The sequence below is a fragment of the Macaca mulatta genome, chromosome 1 (genome assembly GCF_049350105.2).
Source record: "Macaca mulatta isolate MMU2019108-1 chromosome 1, T2T-MMU8v2.0, whole genome shotgun sequence".
Taxonomy (NCBI): Eukaryota; Metazoa; Chordata; class Mammalia; order Primates; family Cercopithecidae; genus Macaca; species Macaca mulatta.
The window spans coordinates 214821729-214844201 of record NC_133406.1 but is presented as its reverse complement, the minus strand read 5'-3'; the positions used below and the strand labels follow the sequence as shown (position 1 = coordinate 214844201).

Genomic DNA, 22473 nt, shown 5'->3' with positions numbered 1-22473 from the left:
TATTGGCCAAGAATAACGAAGACATCTGTCTCTAGAGAGGCTTTCTTTTTTTTTTTTTTTTTTTTTGAGACGGAGTCTCGCTCTGTCGCCCAGGCTGGAGTGCAGTGGCCGGATCTCAGCTCACTGCAAGCTCCGCCTCCCGGGTTTACGCCATTCTCCTGCCTCAGCCTCCCCAGTAGCTGGGACTACAGGCGCCCGCCACCTCGCCCGGCTAGTTTTTTGTATTTTTTAGTGGAGACGGGGTTTCACCGTGTTAGCCAGGATGGTCTCGATCTCCTGACCTCGTGATCCGCCCGTCCTCCTCCCAAAGTGCTGGGATTACAGGCTTGAGCCACCGCGCCCGGCCCTAGAGAGGCTTTCTTCTTGGGCCTAGGAGTACTTGAGGTTGTTCATCTCTTAGCATGGCTCCAGGAAAATCTTCTTCCATTCACAAAATCCTGAGGTCTGGGACCCACACTGGAGCCCCTGTGACTGTAGTCATACCAGTTGTGTCCTCAGCAGGGCTCCACCCCTTGTCCCTACTCAGCCTCAATGAACTGGAGCAGGAAGGTCCCCAGGCCCCCAGTGGGCACCTTGGGCTTACATTTCACTCCTTTGTCTGGGCTGGAAACTGATTCCTCTCCCCAGGGATACACGTGCCTGTCTCCTTGTTTCCTGGCAACAGATTCCAAAGAGCTGGAGCCCCTGAATTATTGCTAAGCTCCTCTGGCCCCTTCCAGCTGAGTTGGCTCTGGCCAGCCTGGGAGGCACCAGGATCCTGTGAATGGGGAAAGGCCCTCTAGGCTTCTGCCCACTCTGAGCATGCAATACCTAGGCCTTTGCTGCCAGCCCACCTCTGGGAGCCCAGGGCTTAGAGAAAGGAGGCAAAGATGGAGAGGTCCTTCTATAAGTATTTGTGAGAGGAACTGAGCCCTCTGGAATCTGGATGCCTGAGGACTGCAATCTCTGGGGAGGAACACCCTTCATGGATTTGGCTGGGGGCAGAGAGGATGGAGATTCAAGGGAATAATGGGAGCCGGGAAAAGTGACGGGTTTTCCAGGGACTGGAGATATCTCGGGAAGCCCTGTGGGGCTGGGATTCCAAGCTTATTCACTCTCAGTCATTTGCTAATTTATTCATGACACAGACATTTATCAGTGCTTTCCAGCGATGCAGCATCCCACCCCCACCGCGGAGTCCAAGGTCTGGGAAACAGGAAGGGACGACAGGGGCAGAGGTTGGCACTGATACTGGTTGGGCCAGGCCAGGGAGAGCAGGGCAGCAAGACGGCCCCGAAACCCCTAGGCGCACGCACCACCCCGCGCTTCCCCAGCTAGGGCCCGCGTGGCCATGCCCTTCAGTGGTCACAATTTTGGAGACCCGTCCCGAGCTCGGTCACTGACGTCGACGGCCGCCTGGCGGCGCTCGAGCCGCTGGCCGAGAGTGACGTCATCAGAGGCGGTCCGGCAGAGCCTGCCTCGCCCCCCTGCGTGGCCTGACGTCGCTGATCGGCCCGGAAGCGCTCACACGTGTGCTCACTGCCCTGCTCCTGGCCCCTTGGTCGGCCGGGCTGTTTCTGGCCATGGGTCGCTCCCGCCGGACAGGCGCGCACCGAGCGCACTCTCTAGCCCGGCAGATGAAGGCGAAGCGGCGGCGGCCGGACCTGGATGAAATTCACCGCGAGCTGCGGCCTCTGGGACCCGCACGGCCCCAGCCCGACCCAGACGCCGAGCCCGACCCCGACCTGCCAGGGGGCGGCCTGCACCGCTGTCTGGCCTGCGCGTGAGTCCCGGACGAGCCCGGCCTGGGGCGGAGGAGGGTCCGCGGTACCGGCCGGGAGATGTGAAGTTCAAGCCCCAGGCCGTGCAGAGCCTTCTCTCTTGGGACCCGTGGGTCCGCCCGCCTCCCGTTTCTCAGACCCGGATCCTGGCGTCAGGGACAAGCTAGGGCTGTGGAGATAGGTGTACTTGGGAGACTATCACCTCCTCACTCTCCTTCTCACTTCCATCCCTACAGGAGGTACTTCATCGATTCCGCCAATCTGAAGACCCACTTCCGATCCAAAGACCACAAGAAAAGGTATGAAGGAGTGAGGAGAGGATTGATGGATGGGTGCTCAGCAGATAGGGCTTTCACCTGTCAGCTCCCAACTCCTGTTTTTCTTTCTCCCAGGCTGAAGCAGCTGAGCGTCGAGCCCTACAGTCAGGAAGAGGCGGAGAGGGCAGCGGGTATGGGATCCTATGTGCCCCCCAGGCGGCTAGCAGTGCCCACAGAAGTGTCCACTGAGGTCCCTGAGATGGACACCTCTACCTGACATGGCCTGAAGATGCAGGGCAGAGGAGTTGCCCATGGACAGTGACGCAAGGACTAGGCTGGGAGGGAGCGTGCCAACCCCTTTTGGCTCTGGGTTTGGGGAACGGAGGGCCTCTTCTGGGTGCCCTGCCCCCAATAAAGGAACTGGACAAAGAGAGCTTGCCTCCAACTCTAACTTCCAGGTCGCTGTCTCAAACTCCTGCCCTGGAAGGGCTTGTCTAGTCCTTTCTGTGCACCAGGCCTAGGGTGTCAATCTTGGTCTATCTTTGGAGCCCACATCCCTGCCTTCCCTCTGAGGTCCTAGCATCTGAACTGGAGCACCCAGATGGAGGCCTGATGCAGTGTGGGGTGGCGGGAGTGGGATCAGATTACTCTGTCCTGCTTCCGACAGAGACTGATCCCCAGAAAAGAAGGCTTCTGAGATTGCAGCCCCCTCCCGAGTCACCTACCCCCAGCGTCCAGGTGAGAGTCTCTCTTCTTCATTATGGGGCCCGTGGCACCCGCCGCTGCCCCACCATCTTCCAGACGGCATAGCAGGAGCCACCCAGCCCGAGGACAGCTAGCACTGTAGCCACAACTCCCACCAGCAGACTGCGGGGCTCTGCCTTCAGCTCACCAGCTACCTGCATCTGGAGGTGCACAGAGGGTGTGCCTCAGGGGTCAGTTGAGACTGCCAGGAAGGTGGGGAGTGGGAAGGGGCTGAGTAGGTGTAGCTAGGGGAAGGAGACATGGACGCTGGTACTGCCCCAGGGAGATTCCACCCCAATCCCTTTCGCCTCACTGCCCATCTGGGCCTGCCTGCTCAGGCGGCAGGGAACGTGACAGCCTGGCTGTTGGGGGTGTCAACCCAGCTATGGTAGGGGGAAGAAGGGGTCACTCGTGCCAGAAACCATTGATCAGGGGTACTTACCTGTAGCACCCGGAAGTAACCAGGGGTCAGGCGTCGAAATCGCATGGTGGGCGGCACTGGTCTCCCTGGCGGCCTATAGGGTGGGCGCGGACATGAAGACCAGTGGTCTTTATGATACCAAGAAGTGGAAACTAGGGTAGAGGGGTCTCTGACCTTCTACATACGCAAGACCCAAGCCCTCAGAGGATGCTCACCCGCGCCTGCCTGCCAAGGTCTGGCAGGGGGCGGAGCAACTGGACCTTTAAATCTGGTCCCTTCCCCCACTGCCTACCATCCTGCCAGCCTTAGGAGCAGCTGTCAAAAGAGATCAGCATCAGGCTTGAGCGGCACCTCCCCCACTGTCCAAGGAGGCGGGTCTGGGTAGGCAGAAGAGGCCTTGGCTGGCAGGGCTCAGGAGTCCCAGGCGTGGACCAGGTACTGGGCGGGCCTCCCTCAGCCCCTGGTCCGAGCCCCATCCCTACTTCAGATGATTGGATGCCAGCATTATGGAAGGAAGGGGAGGGTGCCTTTTCGATTTGATTTCTGTGAAATCAACCACCCCTACCTTGAGGGATGGCACATTTAACCTATTTCTTTCTTTCTTTTTTTTTCAAAGACAGATTCTCACTCTGTCACCCAGGCCTGAGTGCAGTGGCATGATCTCAGCTCACTGCAACCTCTGCCACCCAGATTCAAGCGAATCTCCTGCCTCAGCCTCCCGAGTAGCTGAGATTACAGGCACCTGCCACTGCACCCGGTTAATTTTTGTATTTGTAGTAGAGACGGGGTTTCACCATATTGGTCAGGCTGGTCTTGAACTCCTGACCTCATGATCCACCCGCCTCGGCCTTCCAAAGTGCTGGGGTTAGAGGCATGAGCCACTGCGCCCAGCCAATTTAACCCGTTTCTTCAAGACAAAGTTTCTGCAGGGACTTCCCTGCCCTCAGCTTGAAACAGTGATAAAAGCATATCTGCATATACCAATTAAGAAAGCTGCCCATGACACGTTAAAAATAGTAGTCATTGTTCTAAGCACGTAACTTGTATTTCATTTGGTATCCATTATCTCTTAAATGAAAAAGTATGGTTGGGCAGCACTTTAGGAGGCTGAGGCAGGCAGATTGCTTGAGTCCAGGAGTTCGAGACCAGTCTGGGCAAAGGTGAAACCTCATCTCTACCAAAAAAAATAATAATAATTTAGCCAGGCATGGTGGTGCATGCCTGTAGTCCCAGCTACTCAGGAGGCTGAGGTAGGAGGATCACTTGAGCCCAGGAGGTGGAGGCTGCAATGAGCCGAGGTCACACCATTGCACTCCAACCTGGGTGATGGCCAGACCCTGTCTCCAATAAAAAAAAAGAAAAGAAAAGAAAAAGTACAGTTTGCAGAATAGTATGTAGACTATCTGCAGATATAGAAAACAGAAGAATATCCCAAATTTAGCAGTGGCCCCCACTGGGGAACATGATAGAGACACACTGGGGAAAGGGCACATCCTGCTTTCACTTAACCTATTACCTTTGAAATGTATACAGCAAATATGTAGAACTTTATATTCATAAAGCTTTTTAAAATAGGCCGGGCATGGTGGCTCACGCCTGTAATCCCAGGGAGCCAAGCGTGGGAGGCCGAGGTAGGTGGATTACTTGAGGTCAGGAGTTTGAGACCAGCCTGGCCAACATGGCAAAACCCTGTCTCTACTAAAAATACAAAAATTAACTGGGTGTGGTGGCGCACACCTGTAATCCCAGCTACTCGGGAGATTGAGGTACGAGAATCACTTGAACCTGGGAGGGAGAGGTTGCAGTGAGCCAAGACTGCGCCACTGTACTCCAGCCTGGGCAGCAGAGCAAGACTCTCAAAAAACAAAACAAAGCCCTTTAAAATAGAAGCTGCCGGCCGGGCACGGTGGTTTATGCCTGTAATCCCAGCACTTTGAGAGGCCGAGGCAAGTGGATCACTTGAGGTCAGGAGTTTGAGACCAGCCTGGCCAACATGGTGAAACCCCATCTCTACTAAAAATACAAAATTAGTCGGGTGTGGGGGTGCACGCCTGTAATCCCAGCTACTTGGGAGGCTGAGGCAGGAGAATAGCTTGAACCTGGGAGGTGGAGGTTGCGCTGAGCCAAGATCACGCCATTGCACTCCAGCCAGGACAACAAGAGCAAAACTCCATCTCAAAAGAATAAATAAAAATAAATAGAAGTTGCCACTTACTGTGTCCCTAACTGCCTAGTCCTGGCAGATGCTGGGAGCATAGAGTAAAGGCACCGTGGTTCAAGGAGGAAAGGGGCTGGGCAGCTCAGGAAAGATATTTGATGAAATCCAGATCTGTCTACCGAACACTGGGATAAAGGCTCTGTTAGAATTTACTGGACTTCGCTAGAGTGCCATAGGGAGGCTGCTGCATGAAGAGGCAAAAATGTTAAAGGAGGATGCAGCACAAAGTGTTCAAGGGACACAGACCCGAGGCAAAACACAAAGCTGGAGACAGGCATTTTGCAAATTTGAAGCCAACTGGCTCATAAAATGAAAGAGGCTGTTAATACCAGGTGTGAAGGTGGGATGCCATCACCAGAGCTGACCAAGTTCAGAGAAGCTGAAAATCTCAATTTGTATGTGACATTATTAAATGCTGACAACACACATACACTACATGGGCCAACCATGGGCGAAATTCAGACTTTGGGTCTCTGGGTTACCGGTAAGGTCGTGACAGGCTTTGACGACTGGGGGTGCTGCAGAAATTCTGAAGTAGGTGACAACAGTTGGCTCCTCCCCACAGAATTAAAGCAATAATAACTCATATCTACCCCATGATGCAGATTTCAAAGTACTTAATGTCATCACAGTGCTAAGGCCTAGGTATCTATCCCTTCTGGAGAGGAAGAAACAGATTCAGAGAGCTGTAGAAGTTGGGCTGAGTCACATAGCAGTTGAGTGTGGAACTGATTTTATCTGATTTTTTTTTTTTTTTTTTTTTTGAGACAATTTTGCTCTTGTTGCCCAGGTTGGAGTGCAATGGCACAATCTCGACTCACTGCAACCTCTGCCTGCGGGTTCAAGCAATTCTCCTGACTCAGCCTTCCGAGTTGCTGGGATTATAGGTACCCTCCACCATGTCCAGCTAATTTTTTGGATTTTTAGTAGAGACAGGGTTTTGCCATGTTGGCCAGGCTGGTCTCGAACTCCTGACCTCAGATGATCCACCCGCCTTGGTCTCCCAAAGTGTTGGGATTACAGGCGTGAGCCACCGCGCCCAGCCTTTTTTTTTCTTTTTTTTGAGATGGAGTTTCACTTTTGTTGCCCAGGCTGGAGTGCAATGATGCGATCTTGGCTCACCGCTACCTCTACCTCCCGGGTTCAAGGGATTCTCCTGCCTCAGCTCCCGAGTACCTGGGATTACAGGCATGTACCACCACGCCTGGCTAATTTTGTATTTTTAGTAGAGATGGGGTTTCTCCATGTTGGTCAGGCTGGTCTCGAACTCCTGACCTCAGGTGATCCACCCACATCAGTCTCCCGAAGTGCTGGGATTACAGGCCTGAGCCACCATGCCCAGCTGATTTTATCTGATTCTAAAGTCCTGGTAGTCCCCTGACCTGAGATGATGATGATGAAAATGAACATTTACTATGTGTCAGATATTTTTCTAAGATGAAAGCTCTTACTCTGGGGTCCAGAATTCAGGGGATCCATAAACTTGGATGGGAAAAATTATATTTTTATTTTTGCTAACCTCTAACTAAAATTTATGATTTCCTTGTATATGGATTGAAGTAGTAGTATCTTTGGCTTAGTCACCAACAGAAATCACAGACATTTTGGCCGGGTGTGGTGGCTCATGCCTGTAATCCCAGCACTTTGGGAGGCCGAGGCGGGTGGATCACGAGGTCAGGAGATCGAGACCATCCTGGCCAACACGGTGAAACCCTGTCTCTACTAAAATTACAAAAAACTTAGCCAGGTGTGGTGTCAGGCGCCTGTAGTCCCAGCTAGTCGGGAGGCTGAGGCAGGAGAATGGCGTGAACCCGGGAGGCGGAGCTTGCAGTGAGCCGAGATTGTGCCACTGCACTCCAGCCTAGGCGACAGAGCGAGACTCCTCATCAAAAAAAAGAAATCACAGACATTTTCATGTCAAATTGTAGTTATTGCAAGTATCTCAAAATATTTATGCTCGAATGATTTCAAATTCACAGTGGTTGTTAAACCACCGCTAAATTGTTCATGAGCACCTTCTGTTTCAGATGCTCCTGTGATGTAGCCGCCATTAACTGGGCACCTCCAGGCCTAGCAGTGGTTCAGTGACCAAAGGGTGAATCTGCCTGTTCTCAGTAGAGCTTCTCCACTCTTCTGCATTCCCTGTCTTTAGTTGTTTGCTGATCAATATGTAAGAGGAGGGGAGTCAAAGACCACCGCACAGTTTAATGTTCTTATTCAAGCTGGTCGACAACACACTGAGGTCATTAAAAAAGGAAAATTTAACTTTTGGCCAGTCTTGTTAATGTTAGTAAACCCATAATATCATAAATTTCTGGTTTTATTTTTTTGAGATGGGGTCCTGCTATGTTGCCCAGGTGGCTTTGAACTCTGGGCTTGAGTGATACTCCCCACCTCAACCTTTCAACCTCTCAACCTCTTGAGTAGCTAGAACTACAGTTGTGTGCCAGCGCTCCCCAGCTCCAAATTTTTTTTTTTTTGTGGGTGTTTTTGTGAGACGGAGTCTCGCTCTGTCACCAGGCTGGAGTGCAGTGGCATAATCTCAGCTCACTGCAACCTCCGCCTCCTGGGTTCAAGCGATTCGCCTGCCTCAGCCTCCTGAGTAGCTGTGACTACAGGCGTGCACCACCACACCCAGCTAATTGTTGTATTTTTAGTAGAGATGGGGTTTCACCATGTTGGGCAGGCTGGTTTCCATCTCTTGACCTCATGATCCACCCGCCTTGGCCTCCCAAAGTGCTAGGATTACAGGCGTGAGCCACCGCGCCTGGCCAAATTTGTTTTTAAATATAGTTTTGATAATTATTCTCATTGTAATCCTAAGAATTTTGTTTTGTGCATTTGTTTATTCATTTATTTATAATATAGAGTTTTGCTCTGTTGTCCAGGCTGGAGTGCAGTGGCATGATCTTGGCTCACTGGAACCTCCACCTCCTGGGTTCCAGCGATTCTCCTGCCTCAGCCTCCTGAGTAGCTGGGATTATAGGCACCCACTATGCCCAGCTAATTTTTTGTATTTTTAGTAGAGATGGGGTTTCACCATGTTGGCCAGGCTGGTCTTGAACTCCTGACCTCAATTGATCTGTCCGCCTCGGCCTCCCAAGTCCTGGGATTACAGGCGTGAGCCACCACGCCCGGCCTGTTTTATGCCTTTATAAGCAGCTATTCTGAGAAAGCGTTCACAAGCCTCACCAGATGCCGGAGTCCATACTGCAAAATCAAAGGGAGGCTAAACACCCCAGTTCTAAAATGTTTTCAAGCTATTCAGATACTGTGCACACCTGCCCTTTGAAGTAAGGTCTATTATATCTCCTTTACAGACCCAGAAACGGAGGCGCAGAAGTTATGGTCAGCCCCAGGTCACACAGTTAACAAGAGCTGGCCTAGGCACCCAGGGACCTGGCATCCTAGCCTCCGTGCTTTGCTACTGAGCTTAGCACTCCTCTTGTGGCTTTTTCTTGAGGAGCCCAAGGGTCAGCGTCCCACCCAGCCATATGAGGCCAGTGGCACTGCCCCCTAGCTGGGGTGAGATGCCAGAGCCCTAGGATGCCTGAAAGGCTGGGCAGGAGGCGGATGGGCGTCGGCCAATGGCTGTCGCAGCGCCTCACCTGGCCGTCTGTGTGAGCCCAGGTATGCAGTAGGCTCCGCCCAGGACCCAGCCCGGCCCCTCCTCAGGCCTGGGCTCTGGGAGCGGAAATTCCGGCGCCAGCGGGGCAATACAGGAGCTGATGCGAGCCGGCAGCGCTGGGCCATGGAACCGGTAGAGACCTGGACCCCCGGAAAGGTGGCAACTTGGCTGAGAGGTGGGTGGGACCGGGGTAGATTTGGGCTTGAAGGGGACTAGGTATGGGTCCCACCGGAAGAGGGAGGAGGGGAAAAGGAAAAAGAACCTGTGGACTGGGTGCGGTGGCTCACACCTGTAATCCCAGTACTTTGGGAGGCCAAGGTGGGTGGGTCACGTGAGGTCAGGAGTTCAAGACCAGCCTGGTCAACATGGTGAAACCCTGTCTCTACTAAAAATACAAAAATTATCTGGGGGTGGTGGCAGGTACCTGTGTAATCCCAACTACTTGGGAGTCTGAGGCAGGAAAATCGCTTGAACCCAGGAGGTGGAGGTTACAGTGAGCCGAGATTGCACCGCTGCACTCCAGCCTGGGTGAGTGAGATTCATCCCAAAAAAAACACAAAAAACAAAATAACCTGCGGGCTCTATCAGTCAGTCAGTCAGTCAGTCAACAAGTATTTACAGAGTACCTACCATGTTCCAGGTACTGTGCTCGGCAGAGAGACAAATGAGATGACCCCGGGGGCCCCAAGGACCCAGAAGGGAGCCCCTCATTGTGGCAGCAGCCAAAGAGGCCTCTAGGGTGGTAATGGGGAGGCGGTGTCATGAAAACAGGAGGGAGGCCTGGCAGGCCCAGGCCTACTGTATCTTCTTTATCTTCCCTGGCCCCAGGGCCAGTGGGCTGTTGTTAAATCCATTTCTTAGAGTCAGAAACTGACGCACAGAGCCAGGAAGTGATTTGCTCAGTCTCTGGTGTCATTCTGCCCCCTCCACACCCTGAGCTCCTAGTGACAAAAGCAGAAGGCCTAGACTAGACTGAAGAGGTTGACACAGCCCCACCCTGGGGCTCCTATCCAAGGGGCAAGGTGCTGTCCAGGCTCAGCGAGCCCAGACAGATGGGAAGCAGCACACCCCACAGGCAGACTCAGAGAAGGGCCTCCTGACACGCAGTGCAGTGCAGCCAGGAGCAGGCAGTCAGGACACGCCTCCCAGAGCCGGGAGCTGGAGCGCACTAGACAGGCTCAGGAGGACCAGCCCAGGTAAGGGCAGGAATTCAGGGCTGGGTTCAGACTCCCAGGCTGGATTCCAGGCCCACCCCCACCACTTGCCAGCTCTGTGACCGTAGGTCTCAGTTTTTCTGCCCATCAAATGGGAAAGGCAACTCTGACCTCATAAAGTGGACAAAGTGAGACAATCATGACACAGCTCATTTGTAGCTCAATTCCTGGGGCTATTGTGAGGGCAGCAGCCGAATACAGTCACCATGCAGGAAGGAGGTGGCTCAGGGACCCATAGCCAGGGAGTGACAGGTTCATGAACTCCCAGTCCGGTGCTCTGAATGTGACACAGGGAACACACACACACACACACACCCCAGTGAAGGAGCCTGGCTCAGGAGGGGAAGAATTCCTTTGAAGAGTGAGCAAGCTACTTAACCTCTGTGTCAGTTTTCCCATCTGTAAACAGGATAATGATAGTCTTTACCTCCTAGAAATGTAGTGAGAATCAAATGTGTTAATATGTGTAAAGCTCTTATAGCTTTGCATAGCACATAGTAAGCCCTTGATAGACACTTTTCTTATTTTTGAGTGTCTACCTTGTCCAGGCACAGGCTGGGGGTTAGAGACAAATGGTTATCTAAGGCCTGATCTTTGAAGAGCCTGTGATAAAATGGGAAAGACCGATGGTCAAGTGCAGGGGTTTGTGGAGGCTCGGGGGCAGTGGGAACAAGAGGAGAGCCCCCCACCCCACTCAGCCTGGGAAGTTATGGAAGTCTTTCTGGAGGAAGTTAGCTGAAAAAGGAAGTGAAGGAGCTAGAACAGCAACACCAGCAGGAGGAATAGCACTCTAAGGACCCTGAGGTAAAAGGGTATTCCAGGAGCTGCAAGGAATTAGCTCTGTGCATCTGAAGTGTTGAGTCTGGGGGGCTCTTCAGGATATGATGCTGGAAAGGGAGGTGGTAGCCTAATCATACAGGGCCTGTAGATCATGGTAAAGTCTGGCAATAATAATACGATGGCTATTATTGACTTGTCTCCCACGAACCAGACAATGGCCAAGGCCTTGACATATGTCGTGTCATTTAAAACACACATGATTAGAAGGTAGGTACTTTTATTATTCCCATGTTACAGGTGAGAAAACTGAGGCACAGAGCAGTGCTATTACTTGCTCAAGTGTTCACAGTGTCTCAGTGACTCCACGGCCTCTTGTTCTTATCCCCTATATTGTTAGTTCTCAAACTTAAGGGAGCATCATAATCACCTGCAGGATTCATTAAAATACAAACAGCTGGATGGGCGTCGTGGTTCACACCTGTAATTCCAGCACTTTGAGAGACTGAGGCAGTTGAATTGCTTGAGCCCAGGAGTTCGAGACTTGCCTGGGCAACATGGCGAAACCCCGTCTCTGCAAAAAATACAAAAATTAGTTGGGTGTGGTGGTGTGTGCCTGTAGTCCCAGTTACTCGGGAGGCTGAGGTGGGAGGATGGATTGAACCTAGGAGGTCAAGGCTGCAGTGAGCCATGATTGTGTCTCAAGCCCCTGTCTCAAAAAAAAAAAAAAAAAAAAAAGATAAAGAAAAACTGCTGGGCCCCAACCTCAGAGTTTCTGATTCAGCAGGTGTGGTGTGAGGCCTGATAATTTGCATTTCTAACAAGTTGTCCGGTGAGGCTGCTGCTGCTGGTCTGGGGGCCACTTTTGAGAGCCCTATACTTTCCTGCTCCTCAACTCGGTGGCCTCATCTGTGAAATGGGCAGAACAGCCTGGGTGTCAGGGTTATCATTAGGGCTAGGCTAGAGGGAAAAGGGCTTTGCAGGCGTGAAGAACCAGCCCAAAAGGTCCTGACACCTCTGCTTCCCCCGAGCTGAGCCCTGCTCTCCCTCCAGGTCTTGACGACTCCCTGCAGGACTATCCCTTTGAGGACTGGCAGCTGCCTGGCAAGAACCTGCTCCAGCTTTGCCCCCGAAGCCTCGAGGCTCTGGCTGTGCGGTGTCTGGGACACCAGGAGCTCATCCTGGGCGGGGTGGAACAGCTCCAGGCCCTGGTGAGTGAATGCTGGTCACACTGGCTGCAGCTTCCACCAACCTGGGGGGTGCCGATGGGGGCTGGCTGCTGCCAGGGAGGTGACTTGCCCTCTCTTTGGCACAGAGCTCCAGGCTACAGACAGAGAACCTGAAGAGCCTGACAGAGGGGCTGCTGGGGGCAACCCGTGACTTCCAGAGCATAGTCCAAGGCCGCCTGGGGGACTGTGCCAAGACCCCTATTGATGTCCTCTGTGCAACTGTGGAGCTGGTGCATGAAGCCAACACCCTCCTCTTCTGGCTCAGCAGGTACCCAGGTTGGGGTGACGAGTGAGGGACTCTTGTCATCTTTGGCCTCCTCCAGGGTGTGGGAGAGAAAAACAGAGCTTGGCTCTTGTTCAGATATGGTGAGCCATGTGTGGTGGCTTACGTCTGTAATCCCAGCACTTTGGGAGACCGAAGCAGGCAGATCACTTGAGGTCAGGAGTTTGAGACCAGCCTAGCCAACATGGTGAAACCCCGTCTTTACCAAAAATATTAAAAATTAGCCAGTTGTGGTGGTGCACACCTGTAATCCCAGCTACTCGGGAGGCTGAGGCAGGAGAATCACTTGAACCTGGGAGGTGCAGGTTCCAGTGAGCCAAGATCATGCCACTGTACTCCAGCCTGAGCAACAGAGTGAGACTCCATCTCAGAAAAAAAAAAAGATACAGCGGAGCAGGGCAAAGGGATTAGTCCATCTGTGCAGGGGCACTGGGATGCCTGGGTTCCCACCCCATCCTCCAGCTTGTAACAATCAGTCTCATCAACAACCACTGAATGGAGAGCCTCCCCAACCCTGTTCACTGGCTGCTGCTTGTCCTCAGACGCCACCTGCTTGAGGAAGCTTTCCCTGTTGTACACTCTCAAAGCTATACTATTAATAATAAATAATAACTTATTATTATAAACTCATTATCCAATGTTTCATGATACTCATTACAACTGAAGTTAAATTGATACTAATGTATGATGTCTTTAAAGTCTGTTTCCCCAGTGCCTAGAACAGGGGTTGGCATGTGGTAGGCACATGACAAATAAGTCCTCTGCTAATCCCTTTAGATGTCTCAATCATCTCCTTTACTCTAAACCAAAACCCATCAGAGCAGGTATTATCCCCAAGTCTCTGAGGTGAGTAATTGGTGAGTAATTGGCTCTGAGTGGTTAAGCATAGTCCCTTAACCACTGTGCCATTCTTCCCCTGTGCCATTCTTCCCCTGCCAGGTACCTCTTCTCCCACTTAAATGACTTCTCAGCATGCCAGGAGATCCGGGACTTGTTGGAGGAGCTGAGCCAGGTCTTGCATGAGGTAGGAGAACCAAGGGCCAGGCTTGGCCCATGCCCTAGAGACCAAGCTGGGCTAGAGCTTTTTATAACCTGTGAATCAGCCCAGGATCGGGTATGAGGCTTGAGACGAGCGAGAAAGGAGGAGAGGAGGTCCTGCAACTGGGTATGGGACGATGGGGCCTTTTGGGGTCTCCTAGCTGGTAGGGGAATTTTGACACTCAGGACAGGGTGGGAGGGCAGGGCACGTGTGGTGACTTCTGGGGGCCTGGTATCAGGGAAACGAGCCCTCTGGTTAAAACACTGAGGCCCTGTGGTTCTGGGCAGGGAGCCAGTATAGAGAAGGCAGGGAGGGACTGCAGGGAATCCCACCCTGCCCCCAGGAGAAGGCAGTCCCCCTATGGCCCTTGCTCAGGGGAGGCCCCCGCTCTCTCATTCTGCTTCCAGGATGGTCCAGCAGACGAGAAGGAGGGCACAGTCCTGAGGATCGTGAGTCTGTGGGGTGGGAAGGGAGTGGGGGTGGGGACGATTCAGGCTAGACAGCCCGCTCCCCTCCCCCAGTGCAGCCACGTGGCTGGGATCTGCCACAACATCCTGGTCTGCTGCCCCAAGGAGCTGCTGGAGCAGAGGGCCGTGCTCGAGCAGGTGCAGCTGGACAGTCCATTGGTGAGCCCTGCCCTCCCACCTCTCACTTCTGACCCCTTGGCAGCCTTGTCAGGGCCTGAAATAGGGTCCAGGATCCCTCAGAATCCCGTGCTGCCCTGGCGGGAAAGCCTTTTTTGTACAGATACTAAAATGGAGGCCCAGAGGATTGGCTAGGGTCTCCCATTGCTCCGCACCTCCCCAGTCCCCACACCACGTGGGTGTGGCCTCAGGTAGGGTGTTCCAGCCTTGGGATGGAGACAGGGCAGGGGCTCGGGGGTAGTTAGGAGAAAGGGAGAGGACGTGACCTTTCTTGATTTAATCTTTGACCAGTGGGGAAGACCAGAGCCCTATCCCTGCCCTATCCCTGCTTGTCCCTTTAGGAATGTTGCTAAGAAGCTGGTACCTCAGAAATCAGGGTCTCCAGTTTCCCTATTGTTCTTGGCAGAGGGGAAGTCAGAGGCCCAGAGGAGTAGCAAGTCCAAAGTCACACAGCAAGTCTGGGCAGGACCAGCTTGGGGTCAGCTCTTGCCACAGTTCCACCCACTGTAGAGTCCTGGTGTCTGGCAGGGGTCCTGCCTACTGGCCCTGTTGCCCCCCAGACCCCAGTGACTGCAGCCTCTGCCTCTGCAGGACCTGGAAATTCACACCACCAGCAATTGCCAGCACTTTGTGTCCCAAGTGGACACCCAGGTGAGAGCCCCACACCCTTTCCAGCCACCCACCCCTGAAGCCTCTCACCTGCAAACCAGGCCAACCTCAGGCCCCTTTCCCCACACCAGGTTCCCACTGACTCCCAACTGCAGATCCAACCTGGAGACGAGGTTGTCCAGATCAACGAGCAGGTGGTGGTGCGTGAGGAGAGGGATGTGGTAGGAGGTGAAGGGGTCACCAAGTGGAACCCAAGTCTGGTGGGTGGGGAGGCAACCAAGCGTTCTGACCAGGGTTGTGGGAGCTGCCTTCCAGGAGATGAGCCAGCTAAGTCTGGTGAGAGCATCCTCTGCAGAGCCCAGGTGACGGGACCCATGGAAGCTCCCAGGAGGCTGCATGAGGGGAGGCAGAGTGGGAGGTTGAGAGAGCGCCCCCAGCACGAGGGTGAGAGTTGGTGGTTGCTTCAGAGCCTCCTGCCCAGTTGATGCCAGCCAGTGTCTCTGTCCCCCAGGTTGGATGGCCCCATAAGAACATGGTAAGGGAGCTGCTGCGGGAGCCAGCCGGACTCAGCTTAGTGCTGAAGAAGATCCCGATACCGGAGACCCCCCCGCAGGTACCTTCCCCTGCCGCCCCCAAGCTGCCTTCAGATTCCCCCAACAGATACCTGCCCCCACCACCCCCACACCCGCCTTCAGACCCCCCCAACAGGCACCTTCCCCCACCACGCCCCCCCAGCTGCCTCCAGACCCCCCCACAGGTACCTGCCCCTGCTGCTCCCCTACCCCTGTTGTACCCCTAACCTGCTTTCAGACCCCTGTCTCCATTGCTTTGTTCCTGGTTGTTCCCCAGACGCCCCCTCAGGTCCTGGACTCCCCGCACCGGAGGAGCCCATCACTGTCTCTGGCCCCACTGTCTCCCAGGTAACAGGCTCTGTCCAGGTGTGTCTTGGTGGGGAGACCATGGGCTCATCTCATCCCCTTTGCCCTCCCCAGGGCCCCATCTGAAGACGTCTTTGCCTTCGACCTGTCTTCAAACCCCAGTCCCGGACCCAGCCCTGCCTGGACAGGTAGTCTCAAAGCCCCATGGATGCCCTGGACACGGCATCCAGATGCCCAGTTCTGACCCCAAGCCTGGGACTGGGCTCATAGGCTTTCCCTGTCTCTTCTCCCTCCCTGACAGACTCTGCCTCCCTTGGCCCTGAGCCCCTGCCCATCCCCCTGGAAACCCCAGCCATACTCCCAGCAGGGGTAGCAGGGACTCCAGGGCTCCCTGAATCCCCTGACAAGGTAAACTCAGGGGCTCAGCAAGGAGGTGGGTGGGTCTGGACCTGGATCCTTCTCTCACCCTTCTGATTTCCTTTCAGAGTCCTGTTGGTCGGAAGAAATCAAAAGGTATGATGTGCGCTGGACTAAGTGGGGGTCCCCCTGTCTGAGGAGCTGTTAAAAATCTTTATGTGCTGGGCAAGACCACCCCCATCCTTCCCACACAGCCTTTCCTGGAAACAGCTGTGTTTCTGGGGTCAGACAGAGCTGTGCTCCTAGTCTGGGCCTCTCACCAGCTCTGTGACTTTGAGCAAACAGGTTAGCCTCTAGTCTTCGGTTTGCTCATCTCTAAAACAAGAAGGGTCATCCCACCTCAGAGATGACACACGCAGCCTTCTGAGCAGAGTGTGGATTCAGAGATCTCACTTGGGGATGCTCGTGGAAGGCCAGGGAGCATGTTTAGCGGGGGCACCTTGCCAGCCCCTCACTGCCCAGCTTGTGCTGTGCTGCTACAGGCCTGGCGACCCGGCTGAGCCGCCGGCGGGTGTCATGCCGTCAGCTGGGCCGGCCGGACTGTGACGGCTGGCTCCTGTTGCGAAAGGCACCCGGTGGCTTCATGGGCCCGCGCTGGCGCCGCTGCTGGTTTGTGCTCAAGGGACACACGCTCTACTGGTACCGCCAGCCCCAGGTAAGACCTCCCACACACAAACAGGTAGGCAAGTGAGTCACCTCCAGGCCTCAATTCTCATCTCTGTTCAATCATCCATTCTTATTCCTGATGTTCCCATCTGTTAAATGGGGACTTTCTTCAGAGAGAAATGAGTTAATATATGTATAAAAGCAGTTTGGAAAAGGTATCACAGGAGGTATAGAGAAAAATCTTTTTTTTTTTTTTTTTTTTTGAGACAGAGTCTCGCTCTGTTGCCCAGGTTGGAGTGCAGTGGTGTGATCTCAGCTCACTGCAAGCTCCGCCTCCCGGGTTCATGCCATTCTCCTGCCTCAGCCTCCCAAGTAGCTGGGACTACAGAAGACCGCCACCACAGCCGGCTAATTTTTTGTATTTTAGTAGAGACAGGGTTTCACCATGTTAGCCAGGATGGTGTCTATCTCCTGACCTCGTGATCTGCTTGCCTCAGCCTCCCAAAGTGCTGGGATTACAGGTGTAAGCCACCACGCCCAGCCCCGAAAAATCTTTTTTTTTTTAAGAGATGGGGTCTTGCTATATTGTCTCAAACTCCTGGGCTCAAGCGTTCTGCCTGCTTCAGCCCCCCAGAGTGCTGGGATTACAGGTGTGAGCCACCACATCTGGCTGAAAAATCACTTCTATTCTGCCTACTTCTTATCCTTCTGATATTCTGTCCATCCCAATGATGGGTCATTCATTTACTCATTTATTCATTCAATATTCAGGTGCCTACTGTGAACCCAGCTCTAGGCTGGGCACTATGGACACACAGAAGAGCGGATGGTTTTTGCTTCTCCAGAACTTAGAGGCTATTAGGGGAGAGGGATGAATACGCATTCAAGGACAATGTAGGAACTGTGTACTAAGATAAAGGGAAAGCCCAAGGGATATGTGGGAGCACAACAGAGGTATCCAGTTCCTCCTGAGGAGTCCAGGTGCCCCCTGACAACGCAATACCTGGCAGTTAGTTGCATGGGAAGGGGAAAGAAAACCAGGAAGAGAAAGCAGCATTCAGAAAACTCAGGGGCATGAAGCAGTTTGTTTGTGTCTACTGAAGGAACAAATGCATGAGCAGGCTCTTCTTGTTTGGGTTTTTGGTTTTTGTGTTTGAAACAGAGTCTTGCGGCCGGGCGCGGTGGCTCAAGCCTGTAATCCCAGCACTTTGGGAGGCCGAGATGGGCGGATCATGAGGTCAGGAGATTGAGACCATCCTGGCTAACACGGTGAAACCCCATCTCTACTAAAAATACAAGAAAATTAGCCGGGCGAGGTGGCGGGCGCCTGTAGTCCCAGCTACTCGGGAGGCTGAGGCAGGAGAATGGCGTGAACCCGGGGGAGCGGAGCTTGCAGTGAGCCGAGATCGCGCCACTGCACTCCAGCCTGGGGCACAGAGCAAGACTCCGTGTCAAAAAAAAAAAAAAAAAAAAGAAACTGAGTCTTGCTTTGTCACCCAGGCTGGAGGGCAGTGGCATGATCTCAGCTCACTGCAGCCTCCGCCTCCCAGGTTCAAGTGATCCTCCTGCCTCAGCCTCCTGAGTAGCTGGGACTGTAAGCACATGCCGCCATGCCTAGCTAAGTTTTGTGTTGTTTTGTTTTGTTTTGTTTGAGACGGAGTCTTATTCTGTTGCCCAGGCTGGAGTGCAGTGGTGCAGTCACGGCTCACTGCAACCTCTGCCTCCCAGGTTCAAGCGATTCTCCTGCCTCAGCCTCCCGAGTAGCTGGAATTACAGACACCTGCCACTACACCTGGCTAATTTTTTGTAGTTTTAGTGGAGATGGGGTTTCACCATGTTGGCCAGGCTGGTCTCGAACTCCTGACCTTGTGATCCTCCAGCCTCAGCCTCCAAAGCAGTGGGATTACAGATGTGAGCCACTGCGCCCGGCCTAAGATTTTAATTTTTTGTAGAAATGGGCTTTTTTCCAAGGCTGGTCTCAAACTCCTAGGCTCAAATGGTCCTCCTGCCTTGGCCTCCCAAAGTGCTAGGATTACGGGCATGAGCCACCATGCCCAGCCTTCAGGCTGCTCTTTTTTTTTTTTTTTGACTGTTTCTCTGATATCTTTGGCTCCCCTTTCCTGGCTTAGAGGCATCCTTTGGCCACACCTCCTACCCTGACCCCAGATTCCAGCCCTGAGCTCTAGAAACAGAGAGACTTGTTAGAGAGCCCAGGAGATGCCTTCTCCCCTCCACAACCCTCAGGAGACCGAGGGGTATCTAGGAGCTGACTGGGCCTTGAGAGTATTGGGGTTCCAACTTGACCCTCATGCTGTGATCCCCCCAGGATGAGAAGGCTGAGGGCCTCATCAATGTCTCCAACTATAGTCTGGAAAGTGGACATGATCAGAAGAAGAAATAGTTAAGTCTTGGGATATGATGGGCTGGGGGATGGAGACAGAAAGGGAGAGGAAGAGTGATGGGGTGGCAGTGGGAGGTGTGGCAAGTAGCTGGGGCGCCCAGAATCCAGCCTCTCTGGGCTCTGGGTGGGCACGCCCAGGCTGAGTGATGCTCCTCCACTCCTTGACAGTGTGTTTCAGCTCACCCATGATGTGTACAAACCTTTCATCTTCGCTGCTGATACCCTGACAGATCTGAGCATGTGAGTGCTGCCTCCCTTAGCCCCTACTCTCATATAATTCCCAACCTCTGTGAGCTTGGGAGCCTGGGCTCAGGAGCCTGGAGATGCAAAGTCCAGCTCTCTGAGAGTGGTTGGTCAAGGTACTCACTTCTCTCTCTCTCTCTTTTTTTTTTTTTTTTTTTTGAGACAGAGTCTCACTATGTCAGCCAGGCTGGAGTGTAGTGGCGCCATCTTGGCTCACTGCAACCTCTACCTCCTGGGTTCAAGTGATTCTCCTACCTCAGCTTCCTAGGCAGCTGAGACTATAGGCGCCTACCACCACACCTGGCTAATTTTTGTATTTTTAGTAGAGACGGGGTTTCACTGTGTTGGCCAGGCTGCTCTTGAACTCCTGAACTTGTGATCCGCCCGCCTCGGCCTCCCAAAGTGCTGAGATTACAGATGTGAGCCACCGTGCCCGGCGTCTCTCTTTTTTTTAATTAAAAAGTTTTGGGGGCAGATGGGATTTGCTCTTTTGCCCTAGCTGGTCTCAAACACTTGGTCTTTTTTTTTTTTTTTTTTTTTTTGAGACGGAGTCTTGCTCTGTAGCCCGGGCTGGAGTACAGTGGCCGGATCTCAGCTCACTGCAAGCTCCGCCTCCCGGGTTTATGCCATTCTCCTGCCTCAGCCTCCGGAGTAGCTGGGACTACAGGCGCCCGCCACCTCGCCCGGCTAGTTTTTTGTATTTTTAGTAGAGACGGGGTTTCACGGTGTTAGCCAGGATGGTCTCGATCTTCTGACCTCGTGATCCACCCGTCTCGGCCTCCTAAAGTGCTGGGATTACAGGCTTGAGCCACCGCGCCCGGCCAACACTTGGTCTTAAACAATCCTCCTGCCTCAGCTCCCCAAAGTGTTGGGGTGACAGACGTGAGTCACCGCACGCAGTCAGTACTCAGTTCTCTAAGCCCCAGTTTCATCATCTCTAAAATGGGTGACTAAGAGTTCATCCTTCTCAGAGTTGCTCTGAGAATCATCAGAAGATGATGTGAGTAAAAAGCCCCTAGCATACAAGAGGACCCCGGAGAATGGAAACCCCGTGAGACCTGCTTGCTCTCCGTAGGTGGGTGCGTCATCTCATTACCTGCATCTCCAAGTACCAGTCTCCGGGCCGGGTGCCCCCGCCTCGAGAGGAAGGTAGGTGTCTCACAGGGTTGAGTAGGAGGAGCCCTCACCTGAGCCTCTGCCTTTCCTGGGATAGGGGCTGGGAATTCAAATGCCCTAGGCCACTCCCTGGCCTCCCCAAAGCCCACTGCTCCTCCTCACCCCAGACTGCTACAGTGAGACCGAAGCAGAAGACCCAGACGATGAGGCTGGGTCCCACTCAGCCTCGGTGAGTAGGGGGCTGCCGGGTGTAGGAGGTGGGGATAAATAGCAGGGCATGGAGCTCAGACAGAGACCCTCTGTGCTTTCCACCCTGCCTGCAGCCCAGCCCTGCTCAAGCTGGGAGTCCCCTCCATGGAGACACATCACCTGCAGCCACCCCCACACAGCGCAGCCCACGGACCTCCTTTGGCTCTCTGACAGGTGCTGGGCTGGAGTTGGGAGCTGGGCTGGGAGCTGGGGTGGGCACATCCTCATCCTGCTCCTCCCTCCCACAGACAGCAGTGAAGAGGCACTGGAAGGAATGGTACAGGGGCTGAGGCAGGGTGGTGTGTCCCTCCTAGGCCGGCCACAGCCCCTAACCCAGGAACAGTGGCGGAGCTCTTTCATGCGGCGCAACCGAGACCCTCAGCTCAATGAGCGAGTGCACCGTGTACGGGCGCTACAGAGCACACTCAAGGTCAGCTGGGGACTCTGGGCACAGCAAGGGACTAAGCTCTGGGCTTCAGGCTTTGGTTTGCAGCTCTCACCTCCACCCTGGGCACCAGACTCCAGACTCAGCTCTGGACTCTGAGCTTAGCAGCTGACAATGGGCTCAGCTGTGGACTGGGCCAGGCTCTGGGTTCCGAGTGGGGATTTGAGTCTCACCTGGGCTCCTCGTGCCACGCTGGCCAGGTGCTGGCTTCTAGGCACCAGACTCCAGAGTGAAGTCTGGCCTCAGACTCTGCCCACGTCCCTGGGTGATCACGGTCCCTTAGCCCCTCCTCTCCACACAGGCAAAGCTGCAGGAGCTGCAGGTCCTAGAAGAAGTGCTGGGTGACCCTGAACTGACAGGAGAGAAGTTCCGCCAGTGGAAGGAGCAGAACCAGGAGCTGTACTCAGAGGGCCTGGGGGCCTGGGGAGTGGCACAGGCTGAAGGCAGCTCCCACATCTTGGCCTCTGACTCCAGAGAACATACCCCCAACTCCCTGTCCTCTGACCCTGAAGAGCACTCCCATCTCTGCCCTCTGACCTCAGAGAGCAACCTCCAACCTCCTGACCTCTGACCCTGGCCAGCACTCTACCTCCTGACCTTTGACCCGAGGGCCACCTCAACCCCAGCTTCTGACATGTCCAGGACAGAGCATCCCTGGATTCTGTTCAGGGTGGGAAGTAGTACTGCTAATCACGGTCTCACCCCGAGCTGACCCCTCTGCCTGCGCTTTGTGCCACCCTCTCTCTTGCCAAAGAAGAAACTCTCCCACCCCATCCTCCCATCTCTGGGCCACAGCCCTGCCCCTACAGTTCCTTGACAGTTCTCCCCCAAAACCAGGTCTGTACAGGTGTTCTTTGTTTTACATGAGGGCTACTTTCCAACCAAATACAGTCAATTTTTAAAAAAATGAGTCTACATGTATCTTTACTTCCATATTTGAATTGGAAATCTGCCCCCCGGTGGGGACTGGGGTGAGTGCTCTTGGCCAGAGAGGGGGTGGCAGACCCTTGGTACAGCCCGTTGATGTACATGCGAGTACCTGAGCTCCAAGCCTGCCAGGATGGTGGGTCCACCTCTCCCCAGCTCTTTGAAGGCTAATGGTGAGCTCCTACCCCATTCCCCAGGGGCACACAATGAGAAACTTTCACTTCATAGATGGGGAAATGCACTTTGCATGGAAAGATGGTGGGGACAGTCCTGGAGACTGGGCAGGTAGGACAGGGCAGCTGGTACAGAGGGGTGCAGGTTGAGGTCTGCCCTGGGAAGGCCCTGGGGAAAACACTTCTCCACTCCTC

At 53.9% G+C, this 22473-nt stretch overlaps 3 protein-coding genes across 31 annotated transcripts; 2 read left to right on the top strand and 1 right to left on the bottom strand.

Annotated features, from left to right (window-relative positions):
* Window positions 1-1521: 1521 nt before the first annotated feature.
* On the bottom strand, window positions 1522-9791 carry LOC106997062 (transmembrane protein ZNF593OS). 2 transcript variants are annotated; one of them, XM_077968681.1, is made up of 4 exons: window positions 3357-3419; window positions 3204-3276; window positions 2743-2922; window positions 1522-2176 (listed from the first exon to the last, which is right to left on the bottom strand). In XM_077968681.1, exons 2-3 carry the CDS (start codon window positions 3246-3248, stop codon window positions 2776-2778), a joined length of 192 nt encoding a protein of 63 aa, XP_077824807.1. In that variant the 5' UTR covers window positions 3249-3276; window positions 3357-3419; the 3' UTR covers window positions 1522-2176; window positions 2743-2775. The 2 variants fall into 2 exon arrangements, with proteins under 2 accessions (XP_077824807.1, XP_077824799.1); XM_077968673.1 differs by lacking the exons at window positions 1522-2176; window positions 3357-3419 and adding an exon at window positions 9659-9791 and having other exon boundaries at window positions 2641-2922.
* On the top strand, window positions 1543-2443 carry ZNF593 (zinc finger protein 593). The gene is made up of 3 exons (NM_001261042.2): window positions 1543-1762; window positions 1997-2059; window positions 2153-2443. Exons 1-3 carry the CDS (start codon window positions 1563-1565, stop codon window positions 2292-2294), a joined length of 405 nt encoding a protein of 134 aa, NP_001247971.1. The 5' UTR covers window positions 1543-1562; the 3' UTR covers window positions 2295-2443.
* On the top strand, window positions 9046-21938 carry CNKSR1 (connector enhancer of kinase suppressor of Ras 1). 28 transcript variants are annotated; one of them, XM_028837670.2, is made up of 22 exons: window positions 9046-9203; window positions 12073-12230; window positions 12335-12516; window positions 13471-13555; window positions 13978-14019; window positions 14143-14196; window positions 14621-14692; window positions 14806-14865; window positions 14955-15023; window positions 15335-15436; window positions 15673-15743; window positions 15816-15889; window positions 16003-16109; window positions 16187-16214; window positions 16601-16773; window positions 19051-19124; window positions 19294-19365; window positions 20444-20517; window positions 20652-20713; window positions 20808-20907; window positions 20982-21163; window positions 21480-21938. In XM_028837670.2, exons 1-22 carry the CDS (start codon window positions 9152-9154, stop codon window positions 21747-21749), a joined length of 2163 nt encoding a protein of 720 aa, XP_028693503.1. In that variant the 5' UTR covers window positions 9046-9151; the 3' UTR covers window positions 21750-21938. The 28 variants fall into 28 exon arrangements, with proteins under 28 accessions (XP_028693503.1, XP_028693504.1, XP_028693502.1 ...); XM_028837671.2 differs by having other exon boundaries at window positions 14092-14196; window positions 21048-21163; XM_028837669.2 differs by having other exon boundaries at window positions 14092-14196.
* The last annotated feature ends 535 nt before the right edge of the window (window positions 21939-22473 follow it).